General features: G+C 52.2%; 4 protein-coding genes across 4 annotated transcripts; 2 read left to right on the forward strand and 2 right to left on the reverse strand.

Moving 5' to 3' along the window:
• BGZ61DRAFT_354166 (nucleoporin Nup186/Nup192/Nup205) lies at window positions 1-5,275 on the reverse strand (the record flags this gene model as incomplete). Its single annotated transcript, XM_046240589.1, has 6 exons — window positions 1-57; window positions 122-543; window positions 606-4,079; window positions 4,127-4,363; window positions 4,416-5,033; window positions 5,086-5,275. 6 exons carry the CDS (start codon window positions 5,273-5,275, stop codon window positions 1-3), a joined length of 4,998 nt encoding a protein of 1,665 aa, XP_046103182.1.
• Window positions 5,276-5,915: 640 nt separating this feature from the next.
• On the forward strand, window positions 5,916-18,266 carry BGZ61DRAFT_479048 (Cullin family-domain-containing protein; the record flags this gene model as incomplete). The annotated part of the gene is made up of 10 exons (XM_046249066.1): window positions 5,916-6,057; window positions 6,109-6,151; window positions 6,206-7,600; window positions 7,653-7,990; window positions 8,039-12,503; window positions 12,556-14,999; window positions 15,207-15,281; window positions 15,619-16,187; window positions 16,243-18,152; window positions 18,209-18,266. 10 exons carry the CDS (start codon window positions 5,916-5,918, stop codon window positions 18,264-18,266), a joined length of 11,439 nt encoding a protein of 3,812 aa, XP_046103183.1.
• Window positions 18,267-19,579: 1,313 nt separating this feature from the next.
• Window positions 19,580-20,542, reverse strand: BGZ61DRAFT_453699 (uncharacterized protein). The gene has a single exon (XM_046246109.1). The coding sequence runs from the start codon at window positions 20,206-20,208 to the stop codon at window positions 19,912-19,914; it is 297 nt and encodes a 98-aa protein (XP_046103184.1). The 5' UTR covers window positions 20,209-20,542; the 3' UTR covers window positions 19,580-19,911.
• Window positions 20,543-21,920: 1,378 nt separating this feature from the next.
• On the forward strand, window positions 21,921-24,157 carry BGZ61DRAFT_46400 (uncharacterized protein). Its single transcript, XM_046247458.1, has 2 exons — window positions 21,921-22,033; window positions 22,146-24,157. The coding sequence occupies exon 2, from the start codon at window positions 22,154-22,156 to the stop codon at window positions 24,062-24,064; it is 1,911 nt and encodes a 636-aa protein (XP_046103185.1). The 5' UTR covers window positions 21,921-22,033; window positions 22,146-22,153; the 3' UTR covers window positions 24,065-24,157.
• The last annotated feature ends 285 nt before the right edge of the window (window positions 24,158-24,442 follow it).

A 24,442-nucleotide genomic window follows, 5' to 3' on the forward strand; every position in this document is an offset into this window, starting at 1 on the left:
CTAATGGAAGAGTCCAATGTTCTGCTGCTTGGGTTCCGGTATAACGTCATTCTCGAACTGTAATATGTGGTCAGCTGCTTATTTCTGCAACGAACTTGATAGGGGGAGCAAGATTAATTACCTCGAGGAACCCTGTTGCTGCAATGATAACCATCAACCCCTCAGCCAACTCCTCCACCCGCAGGTCAAGGCCGTCGTCGGCAGTGCCGCTACCAATACCCGCGCTGCGCTTGAGCGTGTGCGTGACGAGCATGCGGTGATCAGTGAGGAACCGGCGACCCTGTACGACATTATGACTGCCACGGCTTACGAGCGCGGCACCGACGATTCGAACCATCTGGGCGAGTAGGTCAAAGTGCTGTTCCAGGGCACGTGGGTTAGACCCGTTGGTTTGAAGCTCTGGATCCGCCGCAAATAGACCAGAGAGGTCGAGTGCCCGGAAGAGGTTCGAATGGAGGACGTATTTGGCACCGGTTCGGGTCTGCGAGAGCTCTAGGAGGAGCGCGAGGCGTGCGTTCTGGTAATTCTGCTGCTCAGAGAGGCCTATGTTTGTGAGAGTCAGTGAATGTGCGACCTAATAAGTTTCAACTCGAGTAACAACGTACCAGAAGCGAAGACCTCATGCCATTCTTGCATGATGTTTCGGAGCGAGTCTACCATGATGCCGATAAAGTTGAGCCGGTTCAACGTCTCCACAACATGATCGTCGCTCTCCTGCCGACCCATATTGACCAAGGCGTTAAGAAGAATGAGGGCTGCTGTTTGGCACTCCGCCTCACCACCATAGGCATCGTCGCAAATGACGTTGATAAGTCTCTCCCCATAAACCTGGATGGTCTTAATGGTCTTGGGGCGGTTGGAGGTCAATGGCCCCTGGTCTGAGATGCCAGTCAAGTAGCGGTAGCAGATGCCGTAGTAAACCGATCTCAGCTCTGGAGTGCCAGCCCACTTGCCGATTGCTTGGAGGCAAATTTGGAAGAGCTGGTATAGCTTGTCGCTGATCAGGTTACCGATGGCCTGGCCATTCTTGTCGCCCTCAGAGGCCGACAAGTCGAGCTTGAAGAGGAGAATCCTGGCGAGTTTCGCCAATTCGATCGCTTCATCAGGTCGCTCGGATGCAAAGGCCTCAAGACTTGGGAGAATTGACTGAAGAGCTTGCAAGAAGAAGGAGGTCTGCGCTGTGCCTTTGAAGTCGTTGGACTCAATCATGACAAGCAAGAGCTTGGTCCAGGTCTTGAGAACCTTGAGGCTCTGGGTGGCGAGCTGCTTTTGTCGGTTCGATGAGATGAGGAACTCCAAGATCATGCCCTCCTCCCTTTCAAGAGCTGCTAAGTCCTGGGCTGCAATTAGTGCACCCGAGCCCTGAGACTCGCCACGCTTCAAGAGTAGGATCTCCTTAACGCGCTCGATGTTGTAGATTGAGTTTGAGTCAACATCAATCTCCAAACAAACCGATAAGTCGATGTCCTTATAGAACTGAAGCGGGGGCAGAGGAATATCCCAAACTCCCTCTGGAAGTAGGAAGTCGTAGAGGTCAAAGATGGTGGGGATCTGTATAGGGGTGTTGCTTTCCCCAATAATCTGCCCATTTAGAGCCTCGAAGATTCGGCGCTTGATACTCGGCATACGGTTCTGCGAAATGCTGCAAAGTTCCATGGCAATGTACTCCAAAGCCATGCTTCGCAAGACCAAGAAGTCGATGAGGGCGATCGCGCCGTCCGTCATGGGAAAGTGAACCATGGTCACATTCTCTCCCTCCCAAGGCAGCTCTGGGCTGATCACCACTTCACGTAGAAGAAGGTGGAAAAGAATCTCGTTTTCGCGCAACTCATCGTTCACGACTGGCGCGGAAAGGGGCGAGCTCCAAAGGATATGGAGAATACGCATCACCCGTGACTTGATGGCAATTAGCCACTGCCGCATACCCTGAGCATCGCTGGAGGGCGCCTCTAAGAGAAGTCTCAACAAGGTATGGAATAGGGACGTCCTGTCGGCAAATGCTCCCTTAGAATCGACTGAGAGGGAGTCAACTCCGCATTTGAAACCAAGTAGCAAATGTGCGATGGTCGGCTTCCTGGGCGTTTCCTGTAGACATTGGTATAAAAAGTCGAGGATATAGATCTTGGTGACATAGGCTGGTGACTCTGCCTCTCTCCCGGATTCAAGGGGAGTGATTAACTCAGAGACAAAAGAGCGCGATATCGCCTCGTGTTCACCGTTGGCTTCCAGAGCAACAATCGCTTTATTGCGATGGGCGCGTCGGCTAGAACCTGACCAGATGGCGGTGATTTTGGAAGAGGACGACATCTTTTCGAGCAGCTTCAGGCACGCAAGAGTAACTTCAGGGTGTCCGATGCCGCAGTAGTTGCCAAGATCGACGACAAGGTTCAGTCTGGTAACCAGCCCGTCTTCAAATGAAGCAAACGCAGCGTTGGCCACGGGGGACCGGCGCTGGTTTGACTGAAGTTTGATTATGGGTCGGACCAGTTCAAGGTAGGTGGCCTGGAGATCGAGAACCTTCGTGATGACTTCGACGGCACGGAGGATCCCGAGAATAAGTGGCGAGTCAGGGGCAGCATTGCCGACATCTACAGGCTCCTGGTGGATGGTGTTGAAAAGCGCCGTCATGACCTTGTCGTTGAACATCCACTCCATTACTCTGGCGAACGGATGCATTCTAACATACGTTGCGAGGTCGGTTGTTGAGATGACAGAGTCAACATTGATGCTCGTTTCGTTGGCCATGACAATGAGGTCTTCGTTGAAGGTGGCCAGGCAGGTAAGGATAAACTCCAGGCAACTAAGCCGGAGCACCCGTGTCTGGTGTGCATCTTGGAGGTCGTTTGCTTTCGAAGAAAAGACAAGTCCCATGACGAAATCCACGTAGACTTCAATCCCTGGCATACGAAACACCGATCCGAGGGTTTCCGGAAACGGCAGACCGTCATTTAGTGGACTGCTATCAATGGCTGGGCACACCAGCACCAGCAGGAGCTGAATAAAGGATTCTGGATCTTCGAAGCCGTTGCTAATCTCGTCGAAGATACGATCCATGGATACAGTGGGAGAAAGCTGAGCTTGGCGATGGGGGCCTGTTGCCGGGGCGGGCGCATAACCTCCTGCAATCCACGTGTCCAGGCAATTCCACATGACATGACCTTCTTGGAGACTCTTCCTGGCCATTAAAGCCTTGAGTGCCATGAAGGTGCAGCCGCGTAACCGAGGGGGGATTGGACTGCTGGCGAGTTCGTAGAGAGTCTCAACCAAGTTGTAGTTGGGGTTGTGAAGAAGGAATTGTCTGGTGGTCTCACTTTCGCTTGCTAGCTTCGACATCAGACGAAGATAACATTCAAGCATCATGGCCGATTCGGGCTCGGTCTCTGCTTGGTCACTGGTTGGCTTATCGCCGCGGAATCTCGACTGGGGAGTCTGAGTCGGTTTCTGCCTGATCTTTCCAGAAAAGAAATCCAGTTCTCTGAAGATCTGGGCCCATGTTAAGGATTGAGATCTTCTCATCTTTCCAGAGGAATGGTGACCCTCGTCGACAAGGAACTCATGGGATGCGGTGGCACACTCTTCATTCTCTGATATGGCCTGTAGCATCTCGCAAAACGCGGTGACCAGAGGCGTCGAAGCCCTGCGGGAAGCCCAATGCATGAACCCAGCAAGATTGCTCTCAGGATCGGACCAGAAGTTCATGGCTGCCTCGGGTCGCCCCTCGTATGAATATGCAATAATGAGCAAGAACCGTTCCAAATCCAAATCTTGCTCGTGAGCTTGGCTCAACTGGCGCTGTTCATCCTCCTCAACGCGGAGTTTTCGGAGGACATCCGGCAAGTTTGAAATGAATGCATCCACAAAGACCTCGAGTTGAGCCATGAGACATGTCTGGAAGAAGGCGGAGAATTGAACTGCGTCAGCGGCCAGAGCAGGGGATTTTCGCTGAAGCCACTTGCGCATGCCTGCTCTCACAGGGTCATGCCAATCTGGAGACTTGACATCGGCGGCGATAGAAAGTAGGAAATCGAAAGCACCATCCTTCAAAGCTTCCAAAAATTGTTTCGACCTTTGGCGGTCCTCTGATGTACTGTTAGCCAGCGCCCATAGCAATGCGCGAGGCACTTACCCTCATCTAGATCCGTATTAGGAGGGATCGCTGCCTCTGGGGGATCATCCACATAGAAGCCACTGTATTCTGCGAGCCACCAAGCCCGGAACGCGGCCTGAAGGTAAGAGAGCGTCCATGGTGTCTCATCGGTGGGGAAGAGTTTGTTATGTAACTCTCGAGCCTTAATCAAGTCGTAACCTCCCTCAGCCGAACCGAAGACTGATATGTAGGCTCCAATCGTTGGCATTAAATGGACTTTAGGCGACGTTAGCATGTCCTGAGTTGCACTGGATTTGGACGTATTTACCTAGTAGAGCATCGTACTTGTCAAGTCTCTTCAGCGTGGAGACGAACTCCATGAAGTCTGAGGTTGATGCTTGCCTCATTTCGACACTGCGACAAAGTATGACTCCAAGGAGCTCATGCTGCTGCATCAAGCTAACGCGAGAAAACTCGACCGTCTCCATTTCCTCAGAAATCCGACCTGGGCCAGCCTGACCCAGAGTTTGAGCAGCCGCAATCTTGTCCGCTAGCTTCTGCAACCACGCCTTGATCTCTTTCATAGCAGCGATGCACCGTGGCACGATGCGTTTAGAAGCATCTGCACCCATGGCGGGCTGAAGCAAGCGCTCTGCCACATAGAGCTTGATGCCTTCCAACGCATCAGAGTCCTCAAGCTCTCCCTCCAGGCTCTCGAGTTCTAGCAGAAGGCGTACGGCATCGAGAACGTACTTGCGTTGTTGGTGGAATCTGATGATGCCGCATTCGAGGAGAGATCGACCGAGAGTGGAAGGGTCTTCTTGCGATTCGAGGAGGCATCGCGTGGCTTCGAGTTCGTCGACATCGACTTCGTCGGAAAGGGTAAGCGCATCTTGTTGGAAGTTTTCGTTTATCGAGTATTCGTCGCCGTCAATGACAACCTTGCCTGTCGAGAATCAGTAATCGCGTATGTCATTTCGCGAAACGGGCATCAATACCAGTCTTTACCACATTTCGACTATTATCGCTTCGTGGTGGCTTGGACCAAAGCCTCCCAAGCTCCTTCTCAAAGACCTGCACGAGGAACTCGTTGTTCAGCGTCTCGGCGCCATCGATGCGACCCTCACGTAACGAAAGAAGCCCTTGGTGGAAGGCTTGGAGGGCATCCAGTGCTGTGATTTCGGCCATGTTGGCGTTTTGGGGCTATCGCATGTTGGACGAAGAACGAATGGCCTCCAAAGGATGCAAGCTGTGCAAGACAGCACCGCGGTGCGTATAATTCGTGGATTCGCGGTCTCTTTGATGATTGCTGGCGGTCGCGAATTTGAGATTCTGCAGCCTTGTTGCCTGCACCCCGGTCAGTTAATGATGTCTGAGCTTTTGATTGGCTGTTGTCACGGAATCGAGATGTTGCGGCCCGAGATAAACAAGTTAGCTGTTGGGCGGTGAGAATTCTGCCGCTCAGCTTGTTTACTGTGCCTGGAGCTCCAGGAGCTCATCAACATCAGGCGGAAGTCCTACCTAGGCAACGATCGTGCTTCCAAGCTGTCAAAACCCGGCGCATCGGCGGAATGTCGACAAATCGCGGTGATCCGTTGCTTTGCTTTTAGATTATGGATGAGCTGGCCGATTTCTATGCTGTTTCCTTCCCACGTCTTTCAATTCCTTTTGAGCTCAGACCTGCGACGGTGCTACTAAGACATCGGCTTGAGTTTCCTGAACGAGACTTGTTTCCCTCGCTCCTAAAATTCCATACTGAGCTCGATGCGCTTCCATAGAACGAATTGGAAGCATCTCGCGAGAGCAAAGCTCTCCCCACGTAATCAACATGGCGCCCTCTCACATGTCCAACGTGATGAATCTGGCGCGTACGTCACACCCCGACCCTTCTCCGCATGGTATTAGTATTGACGGTGTCTTAGGGGATGTTAAATCTGGATCTTTAAAGGATCGAGAGAAAGCCGTTGACGGTAGGTACTTGCAGCTGACCCCAAAACTTGCACTCATTTAACTTGGCATAGAGTTGGCACATCTCCTAAACCCGCGGAACCGCTCTACCAACCTGTGAGTTTCTGTTGCTACCTTGTCAAGCCTCGTGTTTTCTGACATTGTTTCTAGTTCGGATCTTGGCGATAAAAGTTACCATGAGATTTTTGAAGCCATCTTCAGCTTTGTACTACGTGAAAAGCCCATTTACTACGACAAGCGGAAATCGCAAGCGACATCAAATGCTGCGGCGTCGCGGCTATCGAAATGCGCCGTGGCTGTTAGAATGGCAGCGGGACGCAGCATCGCGAAATTGGGGCGAAAAACATTGTTTGCCGTTATAGATCACATCACCCAGGTTCTACCAGGACCAAATGACGACTTTGTCCCGCCGTTGCTCCAAGACTACGTCAAGGCTCTGACGGAGGTACTTTCTAGGCAAGCTCACGTTGAACTTCTGTCACGAAAAGACGGTCAACGCTGGGAGGCTTGCGTCGATTTCTTCCTTGATGTTGCACTTCACATGCTTCCCGACGAAGGGGAGAGTTCTCTCCCAATATTGTCTCGGGCATCACCAGCTCCTGGTTCAGCCATTGGCCGTTCGACAGGCCGTTCAACCCCATCAACCCAAAGTCAAAAACGGACTGGACACGGAGAGGGTGGCCCTCTTAAGGACGTCCTTGAAGGGCTATACAACTTAGTCATGGCTGCCAACGCGCCGCTACCACGACGGTTCAGGGACATAGCTCAAATTGTCCTCAGAGTCTTGGGGATGAAGCAGTTGAGTCTTGGCTCAATACAAACTCTGGGATTTTCCATCATCAATGCCATATTCTCGGCCACCCACGCGGATGATTTGACATATGCGAGCACTTTAGTCAAAGGCTTCCTGCCGCTGATGAGTTATTGGTGGAGATCCGAGAAAGTATCCCAAGACGAAGTTATCAGGGCTCTCAGAATCGAGATATCTAGGAGCATCTTCATTACACGCCTGCACATTGAACACTCGGCCCTCAATTCTTCCGATGATGCCGTTCACAGAGATATCGAGGACTTGGCAGAAAACCTGTGGGCTGAATATTCGAAACGTGGTGAGGCGTTTCGACTGCAGTTGAGCGATGTGACGTTCTCACCATACAGTCTTCCCCCGTACTACCCTCAACTGCCACAGTTTGGACTCCGTCCGCATAACCCGTATGGCGAAGGCCATTGGGCGTTGGTTGAAAATCTGGGGTTTCTGGAACGCATCATGATTCTTTTTCATGGAAAGAGTTCAGGAGTTGCTCCTGGCATCGATTTGCAACCACGTAAAAGGCGTCGTCTCCGTCAGGATTCCAGCCGGGTGAGACTGAAGCTGAAGGCCGTAGATATTGCGATACGGCGAACCGCTCTCCAATTGGTACCATTCATGCTTGCCACCGATTCCTTTGGGCGAGATGAACTCATTGACTTGTTGCCGGATCTCGTCGCCTTGGCTGGCGACAAGAACTCCGTTACCGCTTCCTGGGCTCTTATTGCATGTGCTAGGTATCTTCCACATTCCCATGTCGTCTTTATCCTTGTTTCTGACTTTTAATAGTTGCGCATTATATCCTGAAAATCACCACGACCAGGGAGATATCTGGAGACAGCTATGGCACCTAGCTACTCGATCAATCGGTTTGCCAGGGACCAGCAGGGCGGCTTGTGTCCTGTTGCATACCATACTCGAGGCAGATGTTTTACCGTACCATTCAATCTCCGAGGACATCAACAATATTGTAACATCGGCGGATGTCAACGGCCCGGGAACTTTATGTGACGCCTCGATCGCGCTGATGCTTCATGTGTTGCATATTCGCAACTCCAGAATTCCAAGTGCAAGCCAGAGCACATTCAACCACATCATCAGATGGATTTTCCTTCGCTGGAACCCAAGTACGTCTACAGCTTTTGTTGTGTGATCTAGTCTGACTCATTGTATAGACGAACCGACATATGCGTCCTATCATTCGGTCCACGTCCGGCCCCTTGATCTTGTAAACCTGCTCCGGGCATGCTGCGGGACACAGGCGTTGGCTGCCGGGCCCCAAGACAATGTCTCTGGAGGCACCCTCGGTGAGACTTGGAAATCTTCTCGCGAAATCGAACCATTCAGCCGATACACGCTCCTGCTCAAAGAGGAACGACAGAAGAATGCAGATGAGAGACCTCGTACCTCTTCGCGCACCAATATCTCGGTCCCAATTATCGATCCCAGCACTGTCTATGCCTCGAAGAAACTCATTCTCGAGCTCTTTTATCCCAAGCTTGGGCAGCTGACTGAACTCTGCAACTCCTGGAACAAAAAGATCAACGAAGGAGGCATCCAGATCTCTTTTGATCGCTTTCAGAGTCTCCTCTCAGCTTGCTTGATCGGGACAATGCTACTACCACAGATTGGCGATCTCAATTCGACGCAGTCGTCATCTGTCGAGTCAACGATAGTGGATATCGTTGAAAAAGGCTTGGATGCTGCACTAGACTCCGTCGAACCGCCTGCCTTCATTGAGTTGGTTCTTCGAACTATTCGGCCCCTGTTTCCTGACCTCAGTACTGCGAGCTTGCACAGGATACACGCAGACGATCTTGGACTTTTGCATTTGTTGGCAAAGATATGGGGTCTCATCGAACAGAAGAAGACCCAAAACGCATCTGGAGACCACGTGGACCTGATGGATCTCGACGACGAATTTGATTCACAAAGCAGTAGGACGAACTCAATTTCCAGTCCTAGCACGATTCCGCGACTGAACGCTCAGATGTCTATGGACCCTCTTGCTTTCTACACCGACACTAAGACCCGATTGCGTCTTTTGTCCATTATCGACGAAGATGTAAGCCAAGTTGGCCACGTGCCTGATATCTTTGTCGATCTTCTCTTGAACATGACAGACGATGAGCTACTGATGTGTCAAAAATTGCTGATTGAGCTCTTCAACTCCGACCTGGTCGTCACTCTCGACAGCGCCCTGAGAATTGTTCAGAGAATCGGAGACCTTGTCAGTCGGCCAGACTACCAGTGTTGCGAGGTGGCATTGAGTACTGGCATTGGCGTCATTGACGGGCTCCATCGTCTTTGGCTTAACGACAAGCAAGATCTTTCGGATAGCGTTGGTGATTTGTACAATCACTTTGTCAAAGTCTGCTTGATGTCAAATATTTTTTCGCCAAACGCGCAGGTCTCAATGGTGAGACTCTTGTTCACTCTTCTCAGAGCGGACTCCGATTATGGCAAGGACCTCGGAATCGACTCTTGCCGAACCTCACTCCTCTATATCCTCAAAAACGGACCGATGGTTGTCAAGTTTGTAATTGCTGAAAACATTGCCGACGTTTTCGACCTCTACATCCTCACGCTTCACGACGAGGTGTTTGTAGATGTTCTAGACAGCTTGCCAACCGACCCCGAAGATGCTGCTGGCATCGCTTTTCGATTGTTGGTCCTGTCCCGGCTAGCGTGTCGGTGGCCAACACTACTCCGCAGATGTACATATCACATCTTTGAAACACCAGGCAAAATCGCCAACTCTACAGAGTATGCGACCCGTTGCTTGGCTGGCGTGTCTCGCACGTTGCAACTGGAGTCACCAAGGGTGCTTTTTCGCCTGTTCTGTCGTCAACTCTTATATACCTGGCTTGAAAGCGATCTGATCGAGGATATACCTTTCTCCATCTTCGGGTTCGATAGCCTAGAGGACCTTCTTCGATCTGCCCAAGCTGAAGCCATTGGCTTGACAGTAATGCGTGGACAAGATGAGACCTGCATAGAGCTTGCCCGACTACTCGGAATGACTGAACGAGAGCTCGTAAGCTGCAATTTCACCACGTCTGTTGCATACAGTATGATGTTTGGAGATTTCATGGGTGGCTCTGACAAAGGGAGAGGCGAGGAGCATATCAAGAAGTTGATGGGCGGCAAGACGGCCTATATGGAAGCGACTTACATCCATTTCGTTGATATCGTGGCTCTCTTCTTCGACCTCATCGACCAGGACAACCCGGTGGAGAAGATCTTTGGGAGATATTCTAACCTGGAATATGCAAGCAAGATCATGAGAACAATCAAAGGGATTGCACATTCCCCCACAACCCTTCCAGCTAACCAACAGCCAATGTTCAAAGCAAAGTATCTCATCCACGAGATCTTCCGCCTCTGCCAAGACACAGAGTTTCAGTTCCATGAACTATGGACGCCTGCGCTGGTGGTGTCGATTGCCAGGAAACTTTTCAACACTGTCCATCCTGCTCTGGGACCCCTGCACGCCTGCGCTGTTCTGCGAAAAGTGAGGTTTCTCATTTCCCTGGCCGGACCTGTTGCTCTCGAGTCATACCCCTTGGAAATGTTGCTGAACTCTGTCCGCAAATTTATTGTAGACTCAGAATGCGCAGATGATGCTTTGGGAATCAGTCAGTACCTTCTGGCCGAAGGATCAAAGCATCTGATCAATACACCGCCCTTCCTCGCTGGATACGCGCTATCGACTCTGGCCTCTCTTAGAGTCTTTCTCGAGTCAAGTCAAGCGAGTACGACCCAAGAGAGCATGTTCAAGGCCACGATGAGCAAAGCACAAAGGTTCCATGGATGGTTCAGCAAATATCTGGAGGACTACGACTCCCCAGGGTTCAAGACGGTAGAGCAAGCGAAAGCCTTCAAGTCCATTACTCAATCAGCAGCCCGCATTCGATCTTCCGGAAATGCTGAGCGTGGAACGTCGGAGAGTAAGCTTTTACTGGATATCCTAGAAGATGGGAGTTCAGATCACCAACTTCTCAATGATTCATCTCGCCAACTCGCCCTTGGCCTCCTTTGTGGAGACTTCAGCATTCCGGTGTCAAGCAGGGAGGATATTATCGAAACCGACCAGGATGCGACAAAGCATGTCACTGCCATTTGGAAGAGTTGCAACACCCAGAACTTGAGCGACGAGTACCTATCATGGGCCGGCCGAGTTGTAGGGCGGTCCTTCTCAGCTTCGGGGGAAATCCCAACAGACATCCTTCGCGAATCACATTTGGCTCAGTACCAAAAGATGGCCCCCGGACCTAATGGGTCAGAGATGGGGCTCCTGTATCTGCTTCAAGATTTGACGTCGAGTCCAGACTCTTCCACCGCGGGTCTGGCCGAGGCTGCCTTGAGAACCGCCGTCTCACACGCCGCGGCTCCAGAGGAGGAGCCGCTGGCGGTGGCTTGCCAAAGGAGTCTCTCCGAATCTCTCTTGCTCGCGTCTCAGTGGGGTTCGTATAGCTCCCCAATATCCGAAAAAGGAACACCGGCGTCATCGATGAACGATCAGGATGTGTGGACAGAAGACATAACGTCAAAAAAATGGCTTCCACTCTTGAGCGCTCACCTAGCTCGGTCCGTCCCCGACTCGACTATCCTCTCCATCTTGTCACCCATATTGGCCAAAGTAGAGGACTTTGCGGAGGACGCATTTCCCTTTGTGATACACCTTGTGCTTTTCTTCCAGCTGAACCAGCAACAGACACTGAAACGTGCCCTCTCTGGAGCGCTGAAGGACTGGCTCCAATACACGGTTCCAGCTGCTAGAGACAATTTGAAGCTACTTATCAACACGCTCCTGTATCTTAGGACGCAGGAGTACCCTAAGGAAACGTCGATAGCTGATAGATTGAACTGGCTAGACTTGGACTACAGTTTGGTCTCAGCATCAGCATCGCGATGCGGAATGCACAAGACAGCGCTGCTATTCGCGGAGCTTGTTTCTTCCGAAACCTCTCGGTCTTCACGACGCTCTTCTGCCATTAGGGAGACTGATATGAGCGAAACCTTACTCACAATCTTCGAAAACATCGACGATCCTGATGCCTACTATGGTTTGCCAGAAGAGGCCAGCCTTTCGAAGGTTCTGGCCCGTGTGGAATATGAAAACGATGGACCAAAGAGTCTTGCCTTCCGTGGTGCTCAATATGACAGCAACATCCGACTCAGAAACCAGATGTCAGAGTCGGATGGCCAGTCTTTGGTTAATGTTTTGAGCACACTTGGCTTGTCTGGTCTATCTAATTCGCTGCTTCAAACACAGCAGAGTCTCGAGACCACACCTGAGTCCCTAGAAAGCACATTCAGTACAGCAAGGAAACTAGAGATCTGGAATCTTCCTGCTCCAGCAAGTGACAACCACGCTGTTACTGTTTACAAAGCATATCAGAGCATTCACCAAGCAACTGATGTCACGTTCGTTAGATCAGCAGTACATGAAGGTTTCAGTCGTACGATGAGAAGCCTCAAGGCACATGGACTCAATGCTACTGCTCTCAGAAAGCGACTTGGTGCCTTGGCTTCTTTGACAGAACTCGACGATGTACTTGGAGTTTCCGATACCGCGGAGATGGCCAACCTTCTGAGCAAGTTCAAGAATCGGAGTGAATGGATGAGGAGTGGATTGTGAGTAGCCTCGAGAAGTGGAGTTGACAGTCAAGATGCTAACCTATATTAGATACGACAGTGTGAGCCAAATTTTGTCTTGTCGTGGAACTGCGATGAGCATGCTCAGCCAACGAAGTGCTCTCCAAACCAATATCAAGCTATCAACTGCAGTTGCCAGACAAATGGAGGTAGAGTCGATGATCACAGCCTCCGGGATATACCGCTACCACCAAGCGACCCAAGAGAGTCTCAATATCTCGACTGGTCTCACGAAACTCATCGTACCTTGCACCGATTTGGACCTGCATGTTGATGCCGCTATTCAAATTGAAGCAGCCAACTCTCTTTGGGACTATGGAGAGATGAGCACGTCGATTCGAATGCTCCAAGGAATTGACAGAGATTCCTCACTCAGAAAGCAAACCATCCCTGTTAGTCGATCTGACCTACTTTCCAAGATCGGGTTCCAGGTTTCCGTTGCTCGCCTCGAGAAACCTCAGGATATCCAGAAGAAGTACCTGGAGCCGGCGCTTAAAGAACTCAAGGGTAAGGGTGAGGGCCGCGAGGCCGGGTTGGTGTTCCATCAATTTGCCACATTCTGTGACCAGCAGCTTCAAGACCCAGATGGGTTGGAGGACCTGACCAGACTTCAAAATTTGAAAAAGGCCAAGGGTGATGAGGTGTCAGAGCTGAAGTCTTTGGTATCTAGTACAAAAGACACGCAACTCAAGGCTCGTTACTCCCATGTGCTGAACAAGGAGAGGCAGTGGCTGGATTTGGATCAACAGGAGCTGCGCAGAGTCGAACAGACTCGTAGCGAATTCGTGCGCCTCAGCCTCGAAAACTACCTGCTGTCCCTGATAGCCTCTGATGAACACAACAACGATGCTCTGCGCTTTACAGCGCTGTGGCTTGAGCGATCAGAGGAGGAGACCACAAATAAGGCGGTGATGGGTCACCTTTCGCAAGTACCAACCCGAAAATTTGCCAGCCTCATGAACCAACTTACGTCACGACTCCAAGATCAGGATAGTACCTTTCAACAGCTGTTGATGGAACTGGTCTACAATATCTGCGTGGACCACCCCTACCACGGCATGTACCAAATCTGGTCTGGAACGAAGGCCAAGGCTCAGCAGAAGGACGAAGTCGCAGTCCGGCGTGTGAAGGCGACCGATCGAGTGGCCCATCGACTTGTTTCTACAAAGTCAGTGGCAGATATCTGGGTGTCAATCGACAAGACAAGCAAGTACTATCATGGACTCGCAATGGACAGGAACCCCAACAAGTACAAGTCCGGAGCAAAGATTGCACTGAAGGAGTCTTCAGCGGGCCACAATCTGGTAAACTGCCTGGCCAAATACAAAATCCCGTCTCCGACAATGCATATCGAGCTCTCGGCCACGAAAGACTACTCGAGAGTCCCGATCATAGCAAGACTGGATCCGAAAATGACAATCGCTTCTGGAGTGAGTGCACCGAAGATAATCACGGCACTCGGAAGTGATGGTGTGCGCTACAAGCAGTTGGTAAAGGGTGGTCATGATGACCTACGGCAAGATGCCATCATGGAGCAGGTGTTCTCAGCTGTTTCGTCGCTGTTGAAGCTTCACAGAACCACTCAGCAGCGCAGTCTTGGGATCAGAACCTACAAAGTCCTCCCGCTTACGGCGTCCTCTGGATTGATCGAGTTCGTTCCCAACACCATTCCGCTGCACGAGTTCCTCATGCCTGCACACGAAAGATACTACCCTAGGGATCTCAAGGGCTCCCAATGCCGGAAGGAAATCTATAACGTACAAAGCCGGACGGTGGAGACCCGAATGAGCACGTATCGCAAGGTTACGGATAAGTTTCACCCAGTGATGAGATACTTTTTCATGGAGAACTTTGTGGACCCCGACGACTGGTTTGTCAAGCGATTGGCATACACGAGAAGCACTGCAGCTATATCGATGCTTGGTCACATCTTGGGCCTCGGCGATAGACATGGACACAACATTTTGCTCGATACGAAGACAGGAGAGGTTGTACACATCGATCTTGGTGTGGCTTTCGAGGCTGGCCGAATCTTGCCAGTGCCTGAGCTGGTGCCTTTCCGACTTACCAGAGATATTGTCGACGGTATGGGAATCACCAAGACCGAGGGAGTGTTTCGTCGTTGCTGTGAATTCACGCTAGATGCCTTGCGAGAGGAGCAATACTCGATCATGACCATCCTGGACGTGTTACGGTACGATCCGTTGTATACATGGTCGATTTCGCCATTGCGACTCGCCAAGCTCCAGAAGGCAAGACACAGCGACGACGGAGCCCTGGATGACGGAGAGCAGAGCGAGGCGGAGACGAAAAAGGGCAAGAAGACGGCGGGACACGTCAACGAGCCGTCGGAAGCAGATCGCGCCTTGGAGATTGTGAGAAAGAAGCTGTCCAAGACTCTGAGCGTGACGGCGACGGTCAACGATCTGATCAACCAGGCAACGGACGAGCGAAACCTGGCAGTTTTGTATTCTGGTAAGTTGTACCGACGTTTGGCGAGTGGCAATGGCTAACGAATGGGCGTAGGATGGGCAGCGTATGCGTAGACTATCTGGATATTGGATGATGCGCGTTTCGGTTGGCGACGGCACATGTGTGGGATTATAGCAGGGTTGATGAAGCCGTATCTGTCAAGTGCTTCTATTGTAAATTATGATTTCCGCGATACCCTTGTCTATGCAGGTTTTTTGAAGGCCATGGTGTATTTGTCATTTAATTACTCCGTACTCTGTATCCGTCAATATGTGGATGCTTGGTGTGAGTTGGCCCCCGGAGTTAAGAAGAGAGATGCTTGCTCCAGGGCGCTCAGCTCCACCAAATTCCGTTATCTTATCGCGCCTCAACACCAGCCCATCCCATCTAATAAGTGACATAACCACCCCAGCTCTCTCTTACGCATCCATCGTGCTCCCAATCGCCCCATCGCCGAATCCCTCTTCGCTCCCCGCGCAACCATCCTGTCGTCCGCATCCTGCAGGATTAACACCAAACCACCAAGACTGTCCCGTCTGTCTCGCTGCCGTAAACCCGCCAGCCCGCGTCGATTGCTCGTGAAACCGAGGCCTGCGTGACAGCTCGAATAAGGTTGTTCCAGGCCTCCGTCGCTCCGCCGCTCCCTTGCCCATGCAATCCGCGCCAGCCGACTCGATCTCCCCCTCCCGGCGACGTCCGCGCCTCGACTCCTCCTCCTCTTCTTCCTCGCCGGCCGCCATCTCGAAGCGTCCCCGCTTCGCCGATATGCCCGTCATGGCCAGCGCCAAACCGCGGGGCAGGTTCTACGACACCATCGACCTCACCAACACGACGGCCTTCCAGCCATACACCGGCGCGAAGAAGCTGGTCATCAAGAACCTGCGTCCCCCGACCAGCCGTGATGCCCAGGTAGCCGAGTACTATGCGCGCACCGACAAGGAGCTCGACGGGGCGCTGGAGGCTGTTTTCGCCGGGAGGAAACCGGACGTCCCGCTCGAGCGGCTGTACCGGGGCGTCGAGGATGTTTGTCGGAAGGGCGACCCGGCCAAGGTGTACAAGCTGCTTAAGGACCGGGTCGAGGTACACTTGCAGCGGGTTGTCCATCCCAGGATCCAGCGGGATGGGGGCATATCGAACCTCGATACGCTGAGGAGCGTGCTGGCGGAATGGAAGACGTGGAATACCCAGACGGTATGTTCTGCCGGTGTTGGTGTGCGTGCTGTGCACTGGCTAACGGCGATTCTAGGTGTTGATCCGATCGACATTTAGCTTCCTGGACCGCACCTATCTCCTCCGCGAGAGTCTGCCTTCAATCAACGACATGACCATCACCCAGTTCAGGAGAACCGTCTTTCCATCTCAAGCGCTCGCCTACAACAACTCGGCGGGGAGCAAAGCTATCGCTGGCATATGCGCGCTGATCGAATACGACAGAAGAGGCGACGACCAGATGGACGCAGCCCTGCTCAAGGATTCGATTCGGATGCTGTTCGTCCTCGGCGTATATACCAAGAACTTTGAGCGTGTATTCCTGCAACAGTCGGAGGAGTACTTTAGGGAATTTGGAGAAGCCTGGAGCACCTCAAGCCTGAAGGACTACATCTTGGTCTGCAAGAAACTCCTCGGCAAGGAAGACTACCGATGCATTGCGTTCAACTTCGACAGCACCACCGAGAAGCAATTGATGGACTCTGCGCATTCGACTCTGATCGACCACTATTCGGACAAGCTGTTGAATGGCGGCAGTTTGTCAAAGCTCCTATCCGACAAAGAAGTCGAGTCCATGAAGGCGCTGTATGACTTGCTGAAGCTATCAAACATTCAAAAGAAGATGAAAGCACCTTGGGGTGACTACATCAGAGCGACTGGAGCTGCCATCATCAGCGACAAGGCGCGGGGTGACGAGATGGTCCTTCGCCTATTAGAGCTGCGGCGGTCCTTAGATCTCATGATCCGAGATGCCTTTGGCAAAGACGAAGACTTCCTTTGGGGCATGAGGGAGGCATTTGGTAAATTCATGAACGACCGAAAGGTTGCCTCATGTTGGAACACGGGGACTTCCAAGATTGGGGAGATGACGGCCAAGTATATTGACATGCTGCTCCGAGGCGGTCTTAAAACCTTACCCAAAGAGCTCCTATCAGACGTCAAGGACCGAGCGACGGCAGAGAAGCAGGGCCAGTCCAGCACAGGCGACGAAGACGCAGAGTTGGATCGACAACTGGACCAGGCCCTCGAGCTGTTCAGATTTATCGAGGGCAAAGATGCCTTCGAGGCCTTCTACAAGAAGGATCTGGCTCGAAGACTGTTGATGGGACGAAGCGCAAGCCAGGATGCAGAGCGAAACATGCTGACGAAGCTGCGAGGCGAGTGCGGTTCTAATTTCACACATAACCTGGAGCAGATGTTCAAAGACCAAGAGCTTGCCAAAGACGAGATGGAGTCGTACAAGCAGTGGTGCCAGGGCAGCGCGGACCGGAGGACGCCCCTGGACCTGCAAGTCATGATTCTCTCAGCAGCTGCATGGCCAACATACCCCGATGTCAGGCTCAACCTACCCGACGAAGTGGCCGCTCAGATCGAGCGGTTCGATAAATTCTACAAGAACAAGCACACCGGGCGAGTTCTGACCTGGAAGCATTCCCTGGCTCACTGCGCCATCAAAGCCACCTTCCAGAAAGGCGTGAAGGAGCTCCTCGTGTCAGCCTACCAAGCGGTTGTACTCATTATGTTCAACAACGTGCCAGCCGACGGGTTCCTCGCGTATGAACAGATTGCTACCGGCACTGGCCTTCAAGGTGGCGACCTCGATCGCACTCTGCAGTCCTTGGCGTGTGGCAAAGCTAGGGTATTGTCAAAGCATCCGAAGGGCCGTGAAGTCAAGCCCACAGACACATTTACGTTCAACAAGGCCTTTACAGACCCCAAGTACCGTGTTAAGATCAACCAAATCCAGCTCAAGGAGACCAAGGAAGAGAACAAGGCGACGAACGAGAGGATTGCGCAAGACAGGCGATTCGAGACGCAGGCAGCCATTGTCAGGATTATGAAGAGCCGGAAGTCCATGGGCCACGCCGAGCTGGTTGCCGAGGTGATTAACCTAACCAAGAAGCGAGGGAGTGTCGAGCCGGCAGCGATCAAGAAGGAGATTGAGAGGTGAGTCTTGACGAACAACGCATCTACATCTATGAATACTGACGTAAAAAACACAGCCTGATCGAGAAGGATTACATAGAGAGAGAAGGAAACGCGTATGTATACCTAGCTTAAACTCGGGAGCAAGGCGTCAAGGGTATCAGTCCTTGGTAAATAGATGGTCATATGTGGGCGAGTGATCAATGTTGTATAAAGAGAAAGAAACATCACACAACTTAGCAATCAATGGCTGTCCGTTAATACTACAAGACAATTAAACATGCACATATCATCTCATCCCTCACAAGAAGACCTCAAAAACCAAGGCCAAAGCTGCCGCCAGTGTCTGGGAATCGAACAGACACACTACAAGGGTCCAGGCAGACAGGCCCAAGACGGAGCGAAGGGCAAAAAAAGAGGGAAAGCGAAGAGTGGGGCCATGGGGGACAAGGTAAGTATATCAAGAGACATCTGAGTTAAATGAAGCTACTTCGCTGAGAGAATTGCTCTTCATTTTGATCTATAACCTGTCGGGTGGTGATGGAGGGATGGCGGAGGTGTTGGCTGCCTGGAGGGGCTGAGGTTAGTGTCCGTCTAAGTCCTTGTTTCCTTTTTGGGCGGGTCTCTTTGGAGTTTGCTTCACTTACATCAACATCAAAGAATGCGAGGGTGAAATGGAACCTGTAGCCGAGTTCAACTAGATTAGGTTAATACTCAAATGGTCACTTTGAGGTGACTTGTAAGAGCGCAGGGTAGTAGCTCCGCCAGGCACAAGAGTCTACTAATATGGAGTAATTCAGCAGAAATGCCATCAACCAGGCACGTGAACGTAGGGACGCTTGAAGACTGTGATTTTCATCACTGCACATAGTAACTCAGTCCGGAAAATGTGATGTAGACAACAGAGAATGACATAATCAATACCCTGCATCTCGTCGATTGCACGAGAACGGCATATTGCAGTCTTTCCGCGGCTGCAGGATGCTGGCACCAGGGTCACAGATCTGGGCCCCTTGTAAATGCACAAAGGGTCCTGACACATTGTGTTATACGTGGTAGGCTCAAAAATCTTGATGGATAATATAAAAGATGGCAGAAAGGGTTTGTGAGTTCCATGGTCAAGAGTGCAAATGCACAATTCGTCCGCTTACACCCGAACGAGGCGAACGGGTGACCTCTGTTACGACCATCAAGTAAGTGCCACCCCCAAGACGCTGAGAGCATGATGCGTCCAAATTATCATTGGCCATCTCTTTTTTAGCATAATGATAACACCTATGAGTTGACGTCCGCCGTGACGACATGGCGGCTAGACCCGGCAACCCACACTAGAGGCATGACGATTTTAGCTTAGGACCAAGGAGACGCCGAATCCCGATGGAACATAAATCCCGGCTTATTCAGAGGATCATCCAACTGGATTTGTCAGGGAAGAAAAGGACACGGTGTGTCTTTCAACACTTTGCCTTGGCATTATTGAGTATGTGGATAAGCGGCAAGACTACGCAACTTGGCACTGCCGAGATTTATCATAGTTGCACTTTCAAGCCGACACCGTGACTCTTTGAGAGGGTAAAACAGGTTGAAACGATAAGTGTCGATCCGGGGGAACCTCGTCCGTGTGCAACCCCAAAGTACAAGCACAGCCCACCCGATTGGCACTGTTAATACGACTTCAGCCGGGGCCTTTCTTGACTGATTGTCGCGGATCGGGACGTGCGATGTGAGACAGGCAGGCAGAATAAACATGACACAGACACAGAGCATCGGATTCGCGTTGTCAATGTGGGAGGACAGAGGTCAGCAGAGCGGCAGCGCCCGCAGGTGAGACAACAAGGCTTGCGATGGCGGCAGACACGGGACGGCTAGGCAGCACATTGTACGAGCTGCCCGGATGCATTAGAATAAACAGTTGTGAAAAAAAGAAAAAAGCAAATCCATCAAGACGGCAACCCGATTGCACCGGATGTCTCCCGGAGCCCCCAAAACGAGGCGAAAGTGTGCACAACCCATCACATCGCACCAGAGTAAGGCTTTCGCATGGGCTCGGTGGACGCAACCACACCAACGCCTGCATTGAAGGTTGAAAGCATAAATCACAAATCCAGTCTGGCCGGGCGACTGCTGACCACAGGGAGCATCAACCGGCCGACGAAGGATCCTTGTACAGTAGGAGTGCGTACTGCGTGCTGAGTACTGCGTAGGCCGCTGCAACTAGCCGGGCGCAAGGGGGCGCAACGACTGGGTCACAGGGCTGCGTTGCTGGGGCCGCTTCCATGGGAATCAATCGGATCAAAGTCCCCAGTTGATCACCGATGACTTGCTTGCAGTAGGCAGTGCAGTGGTGCGATGCAGCACATGGCTGAAAGTCCATGCGGCCGATCGACTCTTGGTCCGGCGGTCCGTCCAAGTGGCCCAGCGATGTTGCGCAGCGGAGACCCGTTATGGGACATCCAGCTCCAGCTCCAGCGCGTCTGGCCCGGGCGAAGCAGGTTTTGCGGTTGAATGCGTCGATGGGCTGCATAAGTAGGCGTTTATAGCGCGAACGGAATGGTTCACCAGTCGCGGGCGGAAGAACCGGGCGAGGGCGTAGAGGCTCCAGGTGGGCGTAGAGGCTCCAGGTGGATGGGCCATCATCATGTAAGTCAGAGAGAGACTCGGAGCGGCAACGCGTTTCACCAGGCTTCGACAATCGGATGTTCATGCTGTGTAAACGAGTTGGGCTCTCTGAGTCAATTCTGCCCTGACCACTGCAAAATGTGATCGACGGCAACACAGAGATTGTGTGGCAAATGCCGTGTTCTTTCAAGCCAAAAGCAACCGCGCAGCAGCGTCGCGTCGGAGCATTTGAAAGCCAGAACAGGACGCCACATCAATGCAGTCAGTCAACCAAGAGGTTCTGAGGTCGCTATGCACCGCGCATTACAAAGCCGGTTACGCAGCATCCCTCCAAAAAAGACACCCAACTATGCACCACGTCTTCGCGCCATTCGCCTGTCCACGTAGTTGTTTTCAGCCCTGGGAGTTGGTTGTTGGCTGTCTCCGCGCCAGGGGGGCTTCGTTCGGTAGTTATCCAGCGCCGGGCGGAGGCATCCACCGATGACCAAGTTTCTATCTTGTCAGTCGACGACGTGCATATCAACCGCTTCCCGCAACGAGTGCTCGGTGACTCGTCAAAACCGGTTGATTGGATCCAAGTTTCGTCATCACATTGGCTGGGCGCGTTGGTCGCCTCGCCCGTGGAGCTCAGCCATTGCGAACTACTCCGCCCGGAGACGGTGGCCATCATTTGCCCATGGGATTCGTCGCCGTGCCGTGCCGTAGCTTGCGCGGATACGCCCGGGGCGTCGGCTTGTTTAACTTACATGCCGGTACTGTAGTCTGTTGCGGCGGCGGCTCTCGATGACAAACTCGAGGTTGAAAGAAGTCGTCCCAATTGATACCTAACGACGCCGTGTAAGTCAAGTCAGTGCTGGTGTCGAATGCTCGGCTGCGAGCTCCATAGAGCATATATCTTTGGAAACCCCATCCGGAATATCACAAAAAAAAACACAATCCATTCCTCAATCCTTTAGTCCAACTCAATTCCTTGTACATCCCGCCCCTCCACGCATCCGCACTTTCACGGTAGCCTGTGAGCGTTCTGATCCACGGTCAACACACCCTCACCGAACGTGGAGCGTACCCCTCACCCAGGTTGCCTCGTTTTGACCCCCATCTTCTCATTCACTGTTTGGGGCACACACCTCCACGGACAGCCTCACTTTTTGCTTGGTGCTGCGCCGTCGAGTCGCGGTAGGCTGCTAATCGATATCGTATATCGGTCGTCGAACTGGATTGTCTGCTCGCCCGGACAGCTATATCTCGCCCTGTTTCCCCAGCCTATTTTGCCTCAGGAATTGGTCAGTATACCATCCAAACACACAGCACAATTTCCATACATCATGCCTGGAGATCTTCCTCCCGGCGTTATCCAACTCTCCAATGGGAACGGTCCCGCTCATCAGCCTCAAGGTCCCCCAATGCAGCAACCTAACAACAGAGGCCCTGCTGGCATGCCTCTAAACATGCAGAATCAACACATGCAGCCCCAAAACCAACCCATGATGCATATCGGCCCCCCTCCAAGCTTCCCTCCTCCTCCTCAGCATGCGGTCCCTCATGATCTACGACCCCGAAACACAGTCGAGATTTCCGACATTAGGAGCGAACGCTTCACTGAGGCTGATGCCCGTGAGCGGCTGTCTTCTTACGTCGTAATTCGACTCGAGAAGACGGACAACGCTTACGACGTTGACGAAGAAGGGTTTCCATTGACACCCACCTGGGAAAAGGTCAGGCAGATCACACAGACCGACCTCTCCCAGCAGGAAATCAAGCGCCAAGTTCGCGTGCTGGAGAGAGAGACAAAGCCGCTCACCGAGAAGAAGGCAGCCTGCTCCCTCGCTATTCAGCGTCAACTGGAGCTCACCCAGGAGAAGCTTTCTCAAACAGATCCAGACAAACGGTTCTGTTACAAGTTGGTCCAATTCGAGTCAAAGCTTCGAAAGCTGGAGGAACGAGAACTCCAATACATCGAAAAGTATAACAAAGGGAGCAAGAAAGAGAAGAAGAGCAGCAAGAAATACGTCAGTACCCACTTAAAAAAGGGCAAGTCGAAGCCCAAGTATGAAAGAGTCTCCATCACCGCATACTTCAAGAGGACACCCACTCCAGAACAGAGTGGCCTCAGGTTGCTCGAGGAGAGAGAACAACGTATGAGAATGCCTCCCCCTCCTCAGCAAATGCCCGTCTCCTTTCCACCAGTTATGCATCCAGCAGGCGGCCCAGCCAACCTCCCCATGCACCCAGCCAACCCCGGGCCGCCTGTCAACCCTGGGCCTCCCATCAACTCCATGCCTCCCCCCAACACCGGGCCTCCCGCCGGTGTGCAAAAGGGACCTCCTCCTCCAAACAACCAACCGAAGCAGGCCCCTCCTCCGAACAACCCACCCAAGCCTCCAACCCAGGGCAAACCGGACAACGCCGGCAAGCGAGGCAAGGAAGGCAAGGAAGGCAAGGACAACAACCAGCCCAGGCCAATGACGCCAAATGTTCAAGTCATCACGGTTGGCAAGACCATGAAGGTTCACCGTGGCTCACCTCGAAGTTCTGACGGCTCTTTGGCCTCCGAAGACTCTTATTCAAGCAGCTCAACTGGAAGCACGCCTCAGTCCTCCCTCGGATCTGCCCCAAACTCTCAGAAGCGCGGTCGGGGACGGAGCAGAACCCCTGTTCAGCGAATCAAGCTCCCCGAGCACTTTGGTGTCGTTCTACCACGCCAACACTCCCAGCACGAGAAGAATTACATTCTCGACCGCTATCCTCCAGCGATTGCTGTCGCCGAGCAAGTTCCATTCCCCTCGCCCCAATTCTCATCTGTGGATATGGCGCCACACAGACAAGATCGGCGCCATATTCTGCATGACGATGAGCTATTCAGACAAGATCGACGTCCTATTCGTCCTATTCTTCGTGACGATGAGCCATCATACAAGCGACGAACCACATTGCTGCCGCCTCGCATTCACCAACAGCGGCCTAGTGTTCGCCGTGTGTCTCCATCTGAGGCCCGACATGAGGTACTCCAAGATGGACTTGAACGAGTCGAGAGCCGCCTAGAAAGGCTACGCCTCGATGCTGCGTATCGCGACGAAGAATTTCGTCGGGATGACGAGCGATTTGATCGTCTTGCGCAAGAGCCCCAGCGACGAGTGGTGCTGCCGAATAGGTTCCGTGATACGTTCGCGGAGGATCAAAATCCGAGAGAGCGTGAGTCCCGCTGGCCGGAACGCGATGCGCATGAATACATGCGACAAAGAGAGCCGGCTTTTGTAAGAGAGGCTCACCCCTTCCAGCCTCTAGGAAGACGGGAGATTCACAGAGGGTATTGAAATTGAAACGAAAATGGGGAAATTCATTATGATTGTATGACACGATACCTGGTACCTTTCACTGTATGACAATTTGATATGTAGTTAGTTTGGGGTAATGAGCTAGGGCAAACGGGATGACGGGAAGTGGTGTTATGAGGGCGGGGGTTTGTCAAATTATTATGAAAGGAGACAATGCTGTATAATCAACAGAACTGTAGCAATGCTTCATGATATGCTTCATGATAATCAACGCAGGAATATCGCTTCTTTCGTGAATAGACAATGATGCTCCTCTTCATCCAAGTTGGTCTGGGTAGGTATGTAAGAACCACCGTAGATGCGAGGTTCAATGTAATTTTGTGGGTCCAAAGGGAGTCAGGTGACTCTGCGAACCCG

Source organism: Ilyonectria robusta (genome assembly GCF_021365365.1).
Source record: "Ilyonectria robusta strain PMI_751 chromosome Unknown BGZ61scaffold_12, whole genome shotgun sequence".
Taxonomy (NCBI): Eukaryota; Fungi; Ascomycota; class Sordariomycetes; order Hypocreales; family Nectriaceae; genus Ilyonectria; species Ilyonectria robusta.